At 40.8% G+C, this 15061-nt stretch overlaps 1 protein-coding gene across 3 annotated transcripts in view; it reads right to left on the bottom strand.

The window, feature by feature from the left end:
• Positions 1 to 1144: 1144 nt before the first annotated feature.
• Positions 1145 to 15061, bottom strand: part of LOC136885116 (organic cation transporter protein) — an 83671-nt gene continuing 69754 nt past the window's right edge. For all 3 annotated transcript variants that reach the window (XM_067157576.2, XM_068230192.1, XM_067157575.2), the window contains exons 6-8: positions 13717 to 13949; positions 7217 to 7395; positions 1145 to 1596 (exon numbers count right to left, since the gene is read on the bottom strand). In XM_067157576.2, the coding sequence (XP_067013677.2) occupies positions 1345 to 1596; positions 7217 to 7395; positions 13717 to 13949 (664 nt within the window). In that variant the 3' untranslated portion in view covers positions 1145 to 1344. The remainder of the gene's footprint in view (positions 1597 to 7216; positions 7396 to 13716; positions 13950 to 15061) is intronic.

The following is a 15061-nucleotide window of genomic DNA, read 5'->3' as shown; positions in this document are numbered from 1 at the left end:
AAGTTACATACATTTGAAAATAGTTTCCGTCTTGTTAGTGACCATCATCAGTCAAAATCATAAAATTAATGAAAGACATAAATTATAATAGATAAAAGTTATAAAAAAGACAAGTAGACCTAAAAGTTTGAATGATAAAAACTCATTATGATCATATTTGTTCTAGTGTAAGTTTGAATTATTCTCAACATTTTCTAATTTGAAATGAAATGGCGTATGGCTTTTAGTGCCAGGAGTGTCCAAGACATGTTCGGCTCGCCAGGTGCAGGTCTTTTGATTTGACACCCATCGTTGACCTGTGCGTCGTGATGAGGATGAAATGATGACGAAGACGACACATACACCCAGCCACCGTGCCAGCGGAATTAACCAATAATGGTTTAAATTCCCGACCCTTCCGGGAATCGAACCCAGGACCACTGTGACCAAAGGCCAGCATGCTAAACATTTAGCCATGGAGCACGACTTTTAATTTGAAGAATGTATTTCTTACAAGACTAGGATAAACATTTGAAATATTAACACTGGGAGCATCTTCTTGAACAGAATGATGTTGATGGGAAAGTGTTTAACCTAGTCTTCGAAGATGTGCGTTCTTCATATTAGAAGGAGACGTTGAGAATAATTCAAACTTGGACTAGAACAAATGTGATCATGATGAGTATTTAACATTCAACTCTACTTGTCTTGCACCGAATGTGAAGAACACTCTTATTTAATAAATTGTGCTTATTATAGTCTGGCTCCATGGCTAAATGGTTAGCGTGCTCACCTTTGGTCCCTGGGGTCCTGGGTTCGATTCCCGACAGGATTGGGAATTTTAACTATAATTGGTTAATTCCGTTCGCAAGCCGAACTTGTCCTCAGACAGTCCCAGCATTTCATTTGTCATGTCTATTATAATTTATGTCTTGCCTTAACTTGACGATTTGGACCGACGATGGTCTGTAGAAAGATCGAAACTAGTTTCAAATATATGTAATTATTTTAGATTGCAATAAATGGGTATTGAATAGGTGGAAAACTTTTAGCTCCTGTTTTACATTATTTTACATTAATTTATAGTTTAATGAAGATGACATTCCTTCAATAATATCAAACTTAACTTTTATTAAATAAAATAAATGTGTTTGTACTTGCAGTGTAGTGCTTTCAAGGACTGTAGTATAATGGATGAAGTCTGCTACATCTTGATATGCTCATACGACAAACAGTTTAGAAAGAAACATTACAGTTTGTAGTCTTTAGCGACACATTTTTCGAAGGATCCAGGCTACTGTGATCAAATTGTCCTCAATCAAAGTTGTAGTTTTCAAAGTTTCTAGATGTTGTGCAAGAAACTGCTCACGTGGCAGTATGGGCAGTGATCCCCTGAACATCACACACTTTCGTAGAAGAACCGGCCGGCTTCTTGTCATCTCGACGTTGACGCCAAGCAAACTCCCAGATTCGTTCACCCTCGCCGAATTCTTCCCCGTCAGCCAAAGTGACCGGTAGCTCGCGATGTAATGTTTCAGGCAGGAGAAGACAGAGAGCAGCACCAATCATGGCAAGCATTCCCAGAAGAAGATCAGGAATGGCACTCCAGTACTCGGCCTAAAAACAGACCAAGGACTTGTAGCTCAAGTGTGGCCGCGAGACAGAGGATAGGTAGTGAGTCACAAGCTTTTCTGAGAGAGCAGACTTGGAACTGAGGAGTAGTGGACTTTTTAGGTATATAAGAAAAAGGATTGAGGTGAAGTGGAACTCCATGGGGCTGTAGAACATGATAACAATATAAACATTTAATGTTTCTTGCACTTCAACATAAGTTTTAATTTTCCTTAACTCATTCAAGTCACAAATAATGGCCACATTGTTGACTGTGGAATCAAATTTAATTTGCCCGCCCACAGTTTGAGCGTATCTGTCATATGTATAACCCTTGTCTAGACGCGCAAAAATTATTACGTTACTAGTCGCGCACGGAGGAAACCTCCGGGGTTGAAAATGCGTGCCATTTTCGTCCTTTGAGATGTTTGTTTGCAGTATTCTTTGGTATAATTAAACGAAACCCTTTTAAGTACTTGGAGGTTATTTTTACACAGTTTCATTGATCTAAAAGCAGAATAGTGTAAACCTTAACTATGTTGAATGATCTTATGATATTAAATTCGTGAGACTCGGCATTACCTACGACGATCACATCATATACAATATGAAATTATTTTTCTAAAATAAGTTTAGAGGAACAAAACAACAAGGTCATCAACCTCCAAAATAAAATATATGCAATATAATATAAGGTAATTTACTTAATCGCACACGGAGGAAACGTCCAGGCGATGTCACTCGTCAACACAATGATCTGACACTCGCACACAGGATGCACGATCACGCCGAAATGCTGACAAGACGAGTCGAAATGAACAAGGAGAAAGGTATAGGCATGGGGAGACCCACAGTTCAACTGGCAAGTACAGTACCTTGCAAAATGTAATCGGCCCGGAGTAAATCTCAGTGAGCGACTAATTAAGGGATAAAATAAAAACTAATGCAGATAACTGACTCACATTTCGTATTCATGCCATTGAAGGTTATGACTTACCCACTCCTCAATCCTTGAGAGACTGCTGGCTGTGGTACAAATGTTTCATTTCAAATCATTTCAAACAGAGTGGATCCGTATACTGTAAAATCTTCGCAATTTTGTACGGTCGGTGGTCTATACATTTTACATTAGTATTTCTGAAACCCCACTGTATTCACAAAATGGATAAACATCAAGATTATTGTCTTTGTTCTCCAAATTCCACTTCATCTGTGTCACCAGCCGCGTGTGTTTGGAAGAACCTGGCGCGACAATTTCCCTCTCACCTTCTATAATATTCTGCCACTTCAGTAACGTTCACTGTTGTTATCACTATCCCCAAACTCGGATTAATTTTCCAAAATGACATTATTGCCATAATCACCATCTAACACAATGTCTAAAAGCGCTTTCAATCTCTCGTTGACATTACCACGAAACCGGCTTTACTGCATAATGAATACTAAATACTGATGAAAATAAACTGATATTTAATAATCCCAGTCATCATCATCATTTTCCCTTATCCGGCTCCTGCCAGATTGGGGTATTAATGGCACATCTCCATCTTCCTCTTTCCTTCCACCATTCCGCTTTCACGATCTTGTCCCAGTCTAAATTTCATCTTCTTATGCCACTCTTTACTGATTCAATCCATCTTGTTGTACATTTTCCTCTTGTTCTCTTGCCTGCTAGTCGAAGTCCAAGTCTCAGCTGCATAAGTTAGTATGGGTACATAGTACATTTTGTACATTATCTCTTTACTTTTCCTTGGTACTTCTTTGCTCCAAACAAGTTCTCTTACACTTTGGTAGAATGCATTACTCTACTGTACCCTCCTGCTAATCTCCATGTCCATTCACTTCCTAGGTATTTAAAGCTGTCCACAATTTCCATACCCTGACTTCCAATTTTCACAGTACGTTCTTCTTGTCTGTCCCCTCTCAACAGGCAGGGGGGTATAGCAGAGTAATGCATTCTACCAAAGTGTAAGAGAACTTGTTTGGAGCAAAGAAGTATCAAGGAAAAGTAAAAAGATAATGTAAAAAATGTACTATGTACCCATAGTGACTCATGCAGCTGGGACTTGGACTTACACTAGCAGGCAAGAGAGTAGAATTCAAGCCGGTGAGATGAAATTCCTAAGAAGTATGATATGAAAGACAGAGTGAGAAATGAAGATGTTAGGAAGGAATTTGGGATAGGAAAGCTAAATGAAAGAGTTGAAAAGAATAAACTAAGGTGGTTTGGACATGTAAAGAGCATGGGGAAGAATAGAATTCCAAGACAGATGCTGGAGGCAAAACACGAGGGCAAGAGATCAAGAGGAGGACCTAGAACAAGGTGTATTGAATCAGTGAAGAGCGGCACAGGAAGACAAAATTTAGACTGGGACAAGATCGTGGCAGAGGAATGGTGGAAGGAAAGAGGAAGATAGAGAAGTGCCATAAATACTCCGACCCAGCAGGAGCTGGATAAGGGAAAATGATGATGATGATGATGATAAGCAACTTTCTTCACTAATATTTCTCGTATTGATCGTGGCGGTGTCGGGTTTATTGTATCTCATTGGTCATCATCATCATCTGGAGCACAGGAACATAAGCCTCTCTATTGTTTTCCATCCATCCACCACTTTCTTCTCTCACTGTTGTCCAGTTCCCTCCTCGTGACTCGATGCTCTCCTTTACACCTTTCAGCCATCTGTTCCTCAGTCTTCCTCTAGGTCTCCTTCCCTTCACCTCCATTTCTAACATCTTTCTTTGTATCCTTTCTTCTGTCATTTGCTTAACATGTCCACACCACTGCAGCCTTGATTTTTCTCTTTTCCTGTTATGGTACCTCATTTACCATTTCCCAAACTCTCTCTCTTCTTACTCTGTCCATTCTTGTTTCCCTACTCGACACCTCTGAAACTTCATTTCCACTGTTTGTATTCTACTTTTATCCCTCTCCTTCATCGCCCAAGTTTCTGACCCATACGTCAAAATTGGCACAAAATAAGTCTTGTAGATAATTCCACTATATCTCTGTGGTACATCCGTGTCCCATACCAGTCCTCCCACACTCTTAAAGAATCCATTTGCATACCTTCCTCTTTCATTGATTTCCATCCTGTTTCCTCCATTTTCATCAATTACACTTCCCTGGTATTTAAAGCTTTCAGCTCTTTTAAACTGCTCCCCTCGTAATGTCATGCCATTACACGCTCAGTTCTTGTTTCGTGTCGTTACCAGCAATTCACACTTTTGGCCAGAGAACATCATCCTATAAGATGACACAACTTCGTCCCATACACTCAGCTATCTCTGCACTTCACTCTCACTGTTTCTCCGTATTAGTAGATCATCTCTTTGGTATGGGTTTTAATTCTAAGCACATCTGGGGCAGTAGATGGGAGATTTTGAAACTCTGAAAAGCAACTCTTTTCTCTCAAATGGATTTATTGCTGCTATATTTCACTTCTTCGAATGACAATTTTCTCAAATGTCCAATATTTGAATTACATTTGCTGCATAAATGTAGAAGCGACTGAGACACTTACCATGCCGGAATCCAGAGCTGGGCGACACTGTGATTTTTGTACCTCAAGATATCAGCACCTACTGACATCAGACTCTTTACAGTGATACTACTGTAACTCTACACTGTCATCATATGTGTTGCCTACATGTTTTTGCAATGATTATCAACCCGAGTTAGACATATCTACAACAAAATTGTAGATAGGCTAATAAAAGTTGTGTTTTACCGTATGAGGAATAATAATGCAGATATCCACTATTACAGTAACTCTCCTGAATGTGAGTCGTTCAACTACAGCTACTCTGTTTAACACTAACAAATGCAAGAACTGCCTTCTATACCGGGATACTTAACTGTAGAAAAGTGAAAAGTGCCAAATTTATGAACAGAAGTTACTACAAAAAAAAATGTCTGTAATGCAGTGTTTTAATTATTTATTCCTCAAACATTTCAGAGTTACAAATGAGAGTTTCAAATGGAAGTCTCATGACAGTTGCAATACTTTGATGCTGAAGGGAATTCAAACTTAGACATTAAGGAAAGGTGTTAAGTCCCATAAAATTATTCTAGGTACTCTGTTCTCAGTCACTCTCCACAGATCAATCAATCACTGCTGATCTGCATTTAAGGCAGTCGGAAGTGGCAGATTCCCTATTTGTTGTTTTATAGCCTTTTGTTAAATGATTGCAAAGAAACTGGAAATTTATTGAATATCTCCCTTGATAAGTTATTGCAATCCCTAACTCCTCTTACTATAATTAAATATTTGCCCCAATTAGTCCTCTTGAATTCCAACTTTATCTTCATATTGTGTCATCTTCACTACTTTTAAAGACACCACTCACACTTATTCGTCTACTAATGTCATTCCACGCCATTTATCCATTGTCAGCTCAGGACATACCACTTTCTCCCAAGTCTTCGCAGCCCAAACTTTGCAATATTTTTGTAATGCTACTCTTTTGTCGGAAATCACCCAGAACAATTGAGCTGCTTTTCTTTTTTACTTTTTCCAGTTCTTCTTTGAATCAAGTAATCTTGGTGAGGGTCCCAACACATTGCAAACATACTCTATATAATATTCTTTATGCTCATTTCTTTCCAGGTAAAAGATCGTAGGATTTAAATCCTTCTTTTTTTATTTTATCTGTAATTGAGTTCATTGAGAAACTAGCTTCAAAGAGAGCAGACTGAATGTTACCCTTTTATGAGGACTTCCACCATACGGTCCCTTTCTATATCAGTGAAACATTCTTTCTCCATTACAATTACTACATCTGATGAATCGTATGTGATGTTGACAGCTTTTGAAATGTACAGATTTTTATAGAGATCATTTTGTCTGCCACAGCTTGAATGTTAAAAAAATATGAACTATTCATGGGAATGTTTGAAAGAGTTAACAACCTTTGCTTCTTCGATCATTTTGCATGGGTCACTGGGTACAAATGCCTTTGTCACTGACTTCCGTCTTTCTATCAAGGCAAATTCAGAGTCACAGAGAATATTTATACACATACCTTATGAACTGAAGAGCAATTATTCACAAAATAGGGCAGAATGAACATTTATGCATACACTTACCAAGTCAGGAAAGAGAAACAAAAACAATTGAATGGTGTGTTACACCATTATTAAGAAATAATCAGTCAAATAGTCCGCCTGTGTAGCGTAACGGTTAGTGTTATTAGCTGCCGTCCTCGGGAGCCCGGGTTCGATTCCCGGTACTGCCAGAAATGTAAGAATGACAGGAGGGCTGGTCTGTGGTTGAAATGGTACATGCAGCTAACCTCCAAAGGCGGTGTGCCTGAAAAGAGCTGCACCACCTCGGGATGAGGACACGAGTTTACTACTGCCATCTAGTGGCATAATTTATAACTGCTTGGAATTCTCAGCGGACATAGCCCATTTCACATGTAATCCTCCTCGGTATCCTGCACCTTTCAAACCAACTATCACATTTTTCATTAATTTGACATTTTGCACTGTCTACAATTATGTATACACTTCAACTACGATTCATGTTCATCAAACGAAAATCTGTTCTGCAGTTATGTAATTCATTTTAAGATCATACAGTAAGTTAAACTGGCAAATTTCTGAATGTGAAGAAGAACTCACTAGATAGAGAATGTAGGGACTACAGAAGGTAGCCCCGTAGCCTGCGACGTGCATGGCCGCCACCCCTTGTCCTCTGACCTCTGTGGGAATCAGCTCTGCAGCGTACTGGACCCCCGAGTTGTAGGCGATGTTCACTCCCAGACGACCAACCACCGCCAGTACCATGGCCACGTGAGCGTCTGGAACAAACACCAGTGGTACAGTAGTGAGCTCCATGAACGATGATGGTACGAGGTACAACGAAATGAAACGACAATTAACTTCAATATGTATCCATTGACTAGAATCTAAAATGAATGATGCAGAAAAAATGACCATGAATCCAAAACAATCAGTGGATCCAGTTCACAATGCCGTATTTTCTGAGATGAAGATTGTTGTCATAAGGGGTCCAAAATCCAGGTCACTGGCCTCTCATAACTACACTAATCTCAGGGAACGAAAAATCATGGTGTTCCTCGCATGGTGGTACTAATCACAACTAATGTAGACCTAGGATATGTCACACATAATGGCACCAGGTATAGATAAAACAGACCCAGGGTGCTCCTCACATAAGAGTACTACTCACAGGCAACACAGACCCATGAGGTTCTTCACATAAGGATACTACTCACAGGCAACACAGACCCATGAGGTTCTTCACATCAGGATACTACTCACAGGCAACACAGACCCATGAGGTTCTTCACATAAGGATACTACTCACAGGCAACACAGACCCATGAGGTTCTTCACATAAGGATACTACTCACAGGCAACACAGACACATGAGGTACCTCACATAAGGATACTACTCACAGGCAATAGAGACCCATGAGGTTCTTCACATAAGGATACTACTCACAGGCAACACAGACCCATGAGGTTCCTCACATACGGATACTACTCACAGGCAACACAGACCCATGAGATTCTTCACATAAGGATACTACTCACAGGCAACACAGACCCATGAGGTTCCTCACATAAGGATACTACTCACAGGCAACACAGACCCATGAGGTTCTTCACATAAGGATACTACTCACAGACAACACAGACCCATGAGGTTCCTCACATAAGGATACTACTCACAGGCAACACAGACCCATGAGGTTCTTCACATAAGGATACTACTCACAGGCAACACAGACCCATGAGGTTCTTCACATAAGGATACTACTCACAGGCAACACAGACCCATGAGGTTCCTCACATAAGAGTACTACTCACAGGCAACACAGACCGTGGGTGTTCCTCACATTGTGGTACTAATCACAGATGATCTTGTGGTTCCAAAAGTATCAACTCTTTTGTTTGCCTCTTACAACAGGGAGGGGATACTGTGGGTGTATTCTTCATCTGCACCTCCCACTTACAGGGAGTAAAGTGAATGGACTATTTCACTTTCCTATCAAAGGAATTATGCAATTTGCTGTAAGAAATGCACAAGCAAAAGAGTTCAAACAAAAATTGCATACTAACAGGAAAACAACAAATTACAAGAAATTAAACATGAAAAAAAATATTACCGAGTAGTGAAAAGAAAGTAAGTTAAAACAAGAAGAAAATGAGAAAATTAAGTTCTAAAATTTTTCATGAAAATATCTTGCATAGAAGAGGTTTATTTAATTATAATAAAATGAAAGAAATATATGAACGAATTGATGAATATTTCCCGTTGTGCTGTTCATTCCAGGTTGTTTCCTCTCCACTATTCCACATTCAATCGTGTGGTCTGAACTCCCAGATGACCAACCACCAGCAGTGCGATGGCCACGCGAGTGTTTGTAATAGACATAATATGGCGGTGGCAATACTAGTTGTCAGGGCTGAAGCGAAACTCAATAAACTCTTCTGCTGCGGCACAACTCGTTTCAGCATTCTATTCGTTGCGACAATCGACTTGGTGTTCTCCAACCAAAAAAGTAATGAAAATCAAGACTTCTCTACCCCTGAATTTTCATCCTTTTGGTTTGTCCAAACTAGAGATAGGTCGAGCAAGGTAGCTCTTTCATTTCCACTGAGTGTTCTTCAAAAAAGCCCTTTGGTCTAGAGATGGAGAATCTGATTCATTTAGAAGAACCGATTAATTTGAAATGCTTCACCAAAATGATTGGTTCATTTAATTCGTTCATTCGATTACCACGTGACGGAGAGCCTAAAGTGAACCATGGACTCAGATGAAGAATTCCTTATGTTCTTTATAACTGCTACTGCTCTACAAGTTACAAGGAGTGAAATGTTCAAGGGAATTGCTGGCATTTTAACAAGGGTAATATCCCTTTTTAGAGGTTACAGTCGAAAAATGCTACACAACTGTCCGACTAATCCTTTCCAAACTTACGTAGCTACCACTCGAAACTATACGACAATCAAATTTGAAATTTATAGTAGATATGATCATTTTTGTGGCCTTATTCCATACCTTAGTTCACAGAAGTTCACGAGAACAAGAATAGAAATGGTTGATGATGATGCTTGCTGTTTAGAGGGGTCTAACATCTAGGTAACCGGCCCCTAATAGTACGAAATGAGATGAAATGCAATGACAATTTAAAAAGTACAAAATTCATCCACTGACCAGAATTCAAAACGTGATGATGAAGAATGAATATGAATTTAAAGCGATCAGTGGATCTGACCCGCAATGCCTCACCTGACCAGAAACAATATTACGGAGCAAGAGACTGTTTCCAAAGCACAATCCTGAATTGCCAATGCTTGTTGTCTGAAGCGGTTCAATATCCATGTCAACAGTCCCTCATAATGGCACTTATCGCTAGTAAGGGAGAACCATGGATTTGTCATGTTGCATTACTAATCAAAGGTACCGGTAGCGTAAACTCATGGTGTTCCACATATTAATGTACTACTCACAAGTACTGTACGTCACACAGGTAACGCAGACCTCTGGTGTTTCTCACTTAATGGTACTAATCACAGGTGCTGGAAACCCACAGTGAACCCCACTCTACTGCTACGAATCATAAAACTATGGAGTACCTAGCAGAGTGGTACTACTCGCAAGTAAAGGCGACCCATGGTGTTTCCCGCATGATGGTACTAATCACAAGTAGTTTCATGGTTCTGATGCAATCATCCCTTGGTCGCACCTTTTAGTCGCCTTTTAAGACAGGCAGGGGATACCGTGGGTATATTCTTCGTCTGCGTCCCCCACCCACAAGAGGAAGACAAAGAGAAAAGGAATCAAAAGTAGGGATCCGTCACTTCGAAAAAAAAAAACAGACGAAGACTGGCGAGGGCCACGAAGGTCGTGAAAATGAAAGACTCCCGAGGCATCGAATGCTGTAATACCGTCGGAGTCGGAGAAGAACAAGAGTTGACGAAGGGAGGTCGGACAGGATAGATGAAAGTGAGGAGCCTGGCACAAGTAATTGGAAGCAACACCAGGACTCAGCTAAGGGCCTCGTGGTCGCCAACCCTGGCTCCCAAGTTGTTGAGAGCCCCTGGGGCTCCTTTTAGTCACCTCTTACGACAGGCAGGGATTACCGAGGGTGTATTCTTCATCTGCGCACCCCCCCACAGGGGGGTGAATGGAATTTTTTTTTGCTAGGGGCTTTACGTCGCACCGACACAGATAGGTCTTATGACGACGATGGGATAGGAAAGGCCTAGGCCTAGGAGCCCCAGCATTTGCCTGGTGTGAACATGGGAAACCACGGAAAACCATTTTCAGGGCTGCCGATAGTGGGATTCGAACCTACTATCTCCCGGATGCAAGCTCACAGCCGCGCGCCTCTACACGCACGGCCAACTCGCCCGGTGGTGAATGGAAATGGGAACCTTGAAGTAAACTTAACATTTCGCAACAAGCTGGAAGTTGAGTGTGATTTGAAACGACGTGATAATTTTTTATTTAAAAATATTGTTACCTGTAAGGTTAGGTTAGGAGTATTTGACTTGTGAACCGGATAATCAATGTACCACTTCAAGCGGTCAACACAGACTGAAGCCTACAGTACCAATACCGCACACTGATCACGTTAATGGTACGCCGTCTGCATTGGAGTTGTTATGAGGGTGTTTAGGGGTTGTAGTAAGGATGTAAGGGAGAGTGCATATAAATCTCTGGTAAGACCCCAGCTAAAGTATGGTTCCAGTGTATGGGACCCTCACCGGATTACTTGATTCAAAAACTGGAAAAAGAAAAAAAGAAGAAAAAGCAGCTCGATTCAGAGTGTGGGGAAGGTGGCAAGAATGTACAGACAACAAGAAGTACCCATGTTAGCGGGCTGGGGAGGGAGGAAGACGGCGCGGTGTATGCATGAAAATTGGAAAGAAAAAAAAAAAAAAGCTACAAAGTGGTAAGTTTTTTGATGCTCTCTGAGCGAATTTCCACAGAGAGGTAAAGGTTTTACTAACTTAAGTGTGGTAATAATTTGAGATTTTGATTCAGTACTAGACTATAGAATAAGACTTTCACCAAAGGAACAATATACACATCTATTACAAATAGATAGAAGAATGACGTGATTATGCAATTAAAATCATTTAGTATTTGACTACACACTAAGAAACTAACAGACATTAAAGAGACTGTCAGACGGTCGAATGCACGCGGCAAGGTGATGAATCCTACCTCAGTGTCCAAAAACTTGGCAAAAAATTATACCCCTGGTACCCTTCCTCACAGAACATGCAAAGTCTCCACTACTTGCAGTGGCGCTACCGTTATCCGCGACGAACGACGTTTTGTGCGTATTTCCGCCAATAATTAAATAATTTTGCCATTGATGCTTTCACGGCCCGTAATTGTAGACATAGGCTTTTGGGCTTATGCCGTGTCACCGAAATAAGGGGAAATTCTTTACGTTTAGCAGAGAACTGTGCTCTGCGTCATCAGAAGAAATCTCGACTGTCCACGGGGAAGGCTTCTTAAACAATGACTCTTTAAAATTTAGAAGTGGAAATGGTACGTTCATTCGCCACCAGATGGCTCCCAGGACGTGGCACAGCGCTAGTTTTCGAAGCGGAAACTGACCGAACCATCAGAATCAGTCTAAGAGGTTCACATAACATGTGTACGTAACATATGACATTGACAGGTGTATGAACACTGACACAAGCCTGGAATGAAACATCTGGCGATGAGGAATGTACGAATTTACAAAACACCGAGACGAAATAACAATAGTGAGGGAACAGGGAAGGGAACTACCTACGTAAATTCTTAATGGCTGTCAACCAGGTGTTACTTAATTGATAGCCAGTGTCCCTGTTGAAATTGTTAGGATTTCTACGTATTTCCACAGTTTCTCGTATAATCCTGGACCTGTAATGTCTAGATTGGGTAAGAGCTCGAGCATCTTGGAACATGACATCACGACCCGACGATAGAGCGTGCTCAGCTATTGCCGACTTGTCTGGTTGGTTGAGACGAATATTACGTTCATGTTCCTTGATACGGGTACCAATGGACCGGCATGTTTGGCCGGTGTGCACCTTACAGCAAGTACAGGGAATTTCGTATACCCCAGGATGTAAAACTATTTGTCCTTGGTTTTACTCAGACTGTGAGCAATTTTAGTGGCGGTGTCAAACACGGTTTTTATACTGTGTTTGCGGAGGACCCTGGCAATTCGATCTGTGGTGTTGTGAATGTAAGGCAGGTAGGCAGTTCCCTTCACTTCTTCCTTCTGTGAGCTTTGCTTGGTCGTTTCTCTGGGATGCAGGGCTCTATGAATCTGCAAATCGCTGTGACCATTACCCTTGAACGCGCCTTTGAGCGTGTCCATCTCCACCTGGATATTTGAGGGCTCACAAATTCATCTCGCCCTCTTGGTGAATGTCGTGAGAATGCCTTGTTTTTGTGCTGCATGATGGTGAGAATCTGCATGAAGATAGCGATTTGTGTGGGTAGGCTTACGATAGACGGTATGTCCCAAGGAACCTCCGGTTTCTTTCTTACTAGAACATCCTAGAAAGGAAGGCATCCGTCCGACTCCATCTCCATAGTGAATTTTATTGAAGGATGTTGCTGATTTAGGTGGTTTAGAAATAGATGAAGTTTCTCAGGACCTTCTGTCCAGACCATAAATGCATCATTAACATACCTCCACCATACCATAGATATAAATAATAAAAAAATAGCTGATAAGACAACAGGGCTTTTTCAAATTGCTTTTTTTTAAAAATAATTCCTACATTAATAGTTTGAGAAGGCTAAAATGGAATAAAAATATGTTTTCTCCAAAATGTAGGGGGTAACTGTCCCATATCGCCCCCCTTAATCACCGCTACTGTTGCCATAGATGAGAGATTCACCCTGAATAGAAGTAAGTATTAATATTACAACATACTGTAATGTGGCACTTTTGAAGAAAAATAATATTTAATTTGTTTCAAAGGAAACTAATATTTTCTCATTTTGAGTCAAGACTGCATTTCATGTTCGCTCAGAACAGCAATAAATTCAACAAAGCCTCAGAACATGGCGACTGACAATCAAGAATATTTTGGTCACATTTAGCAGGAAGGCTAAGAAACCACTGCACCTGCCATTCCAGGCTTCCAGCCGAGCACTATTCCCGCGAGAGCGGTGAAGATTCCAGTCAAAAAGAGAGATCCGCTGGCTAGGGCCTTACGTCCCACTCTGTCCTGTAGTAGTAGGATGACTATGCACGATGGTAGAATAGTGGCCGAGCTGATGCTGAACATGATGAATGGGCTCCAGGGAAGTCCATCGACATTCCGGGAGATGGCGTCGTAGCACAGCGTCAGCACCATCCTGTAAAGCAGAACAGACCACGTGTTGGATGAGAACCTGAGGTGGTGGTGGTGGTTATTGTTATACAACTAGGTAACCGTCCTCTGTATAACACGAACCCAGTACAACAGTGAATTGCTCTCAAACTCAAAATATATCAATTGCCATGTTTTCGGACACGCTAATCATGAAAATAACATTGGTTTTTTGTATCACCTAACTTTGTTGACATATATGTATCACATCCTATTTATATTTTTCGAGAGCGGAAGGCGCTATTGTCTCCCTGTCTGCGCAACTTTCTTACTATAGCTCTTGCTTTCATTACTTTAAAGGAATGTTCAAATCCCCACTTGCCTATTCCGTTAATATGAAAGAAACATATATAGTATAGAAACAACTCTTAAGGCTTTGAACTATACAGAAAACGTGTGGCAGATTTGTGTAGAACTACACGTGATATGTATGCTAACAGGAAAGCAGCTGCGATTCACAAAATTTTGTAGTTTTCTCCGCGAGTGGGACAGTCAAGATAAGCATAATCATTATGAAATTACAGGGTGGTTATCAAGAGAAAGTGTAGTACTAGGACAAAATGTGTAAAAACCTTGCCACTTGTTGATGTCACCAAAATAATTTTCCCCCCTTTACATATAAAACTGGGGTTGATGAAGAACTTTGTTAAGGCGATGGAGATACCAGAAAGGGCATTTTAATATTTAAGGGGAAAATTTCCAAGGTTGAGTGAGGCAAAACTACAGGAAGGCATATTTCCAGGGCCAGAAATACGCGATCTGTTACACGATTCTATATTCGAGCGGACTCTCATTCCTGTTGAAATAAAGCCTACCTTGCTTTCAAATCGGTTTGTTGGAATTTTATGGGAAACTATAGAGCAGAAAATTACAGAGATGAAGATTTGTTGAGGGCTTACAAGACGCTGAGATGCAACATGTCCCTCAAGATTCACTTCCTCCATTTGCACTTGCATTTCTTTCAACTGAACCTTGGTTAGTTCAGGGAAAGTTTCCATCAGGACTTACTAGATATGGAAAGGCGATACAAAGAGAAATCCGTGTCCAACATGCTGGCACCGTATCAGAGCCAAGTCTTCGAGGAAAGGTGAGAGGTTT

Source organism: Anabrus simplex, chromosome 13 (assembly GCF_040414725.1).
Source record: "Anabrus simplex isolate iqAnaSimp1 chromosome 13, ASM4041472v1, whole genome shotgun sequence".
NCBI classification, from domain to species: Eukaryota; Metazoa; Arthropoda; class Insecta; order Orthoptera; family Tettigoniidae; genus Anabrus; species Anabrus simplex.
The sequence above is the reverse complement of the archived record's forward strand: the minus strand, read 5'-3'. Positions and strand labels throughout refer to the sequence as shown.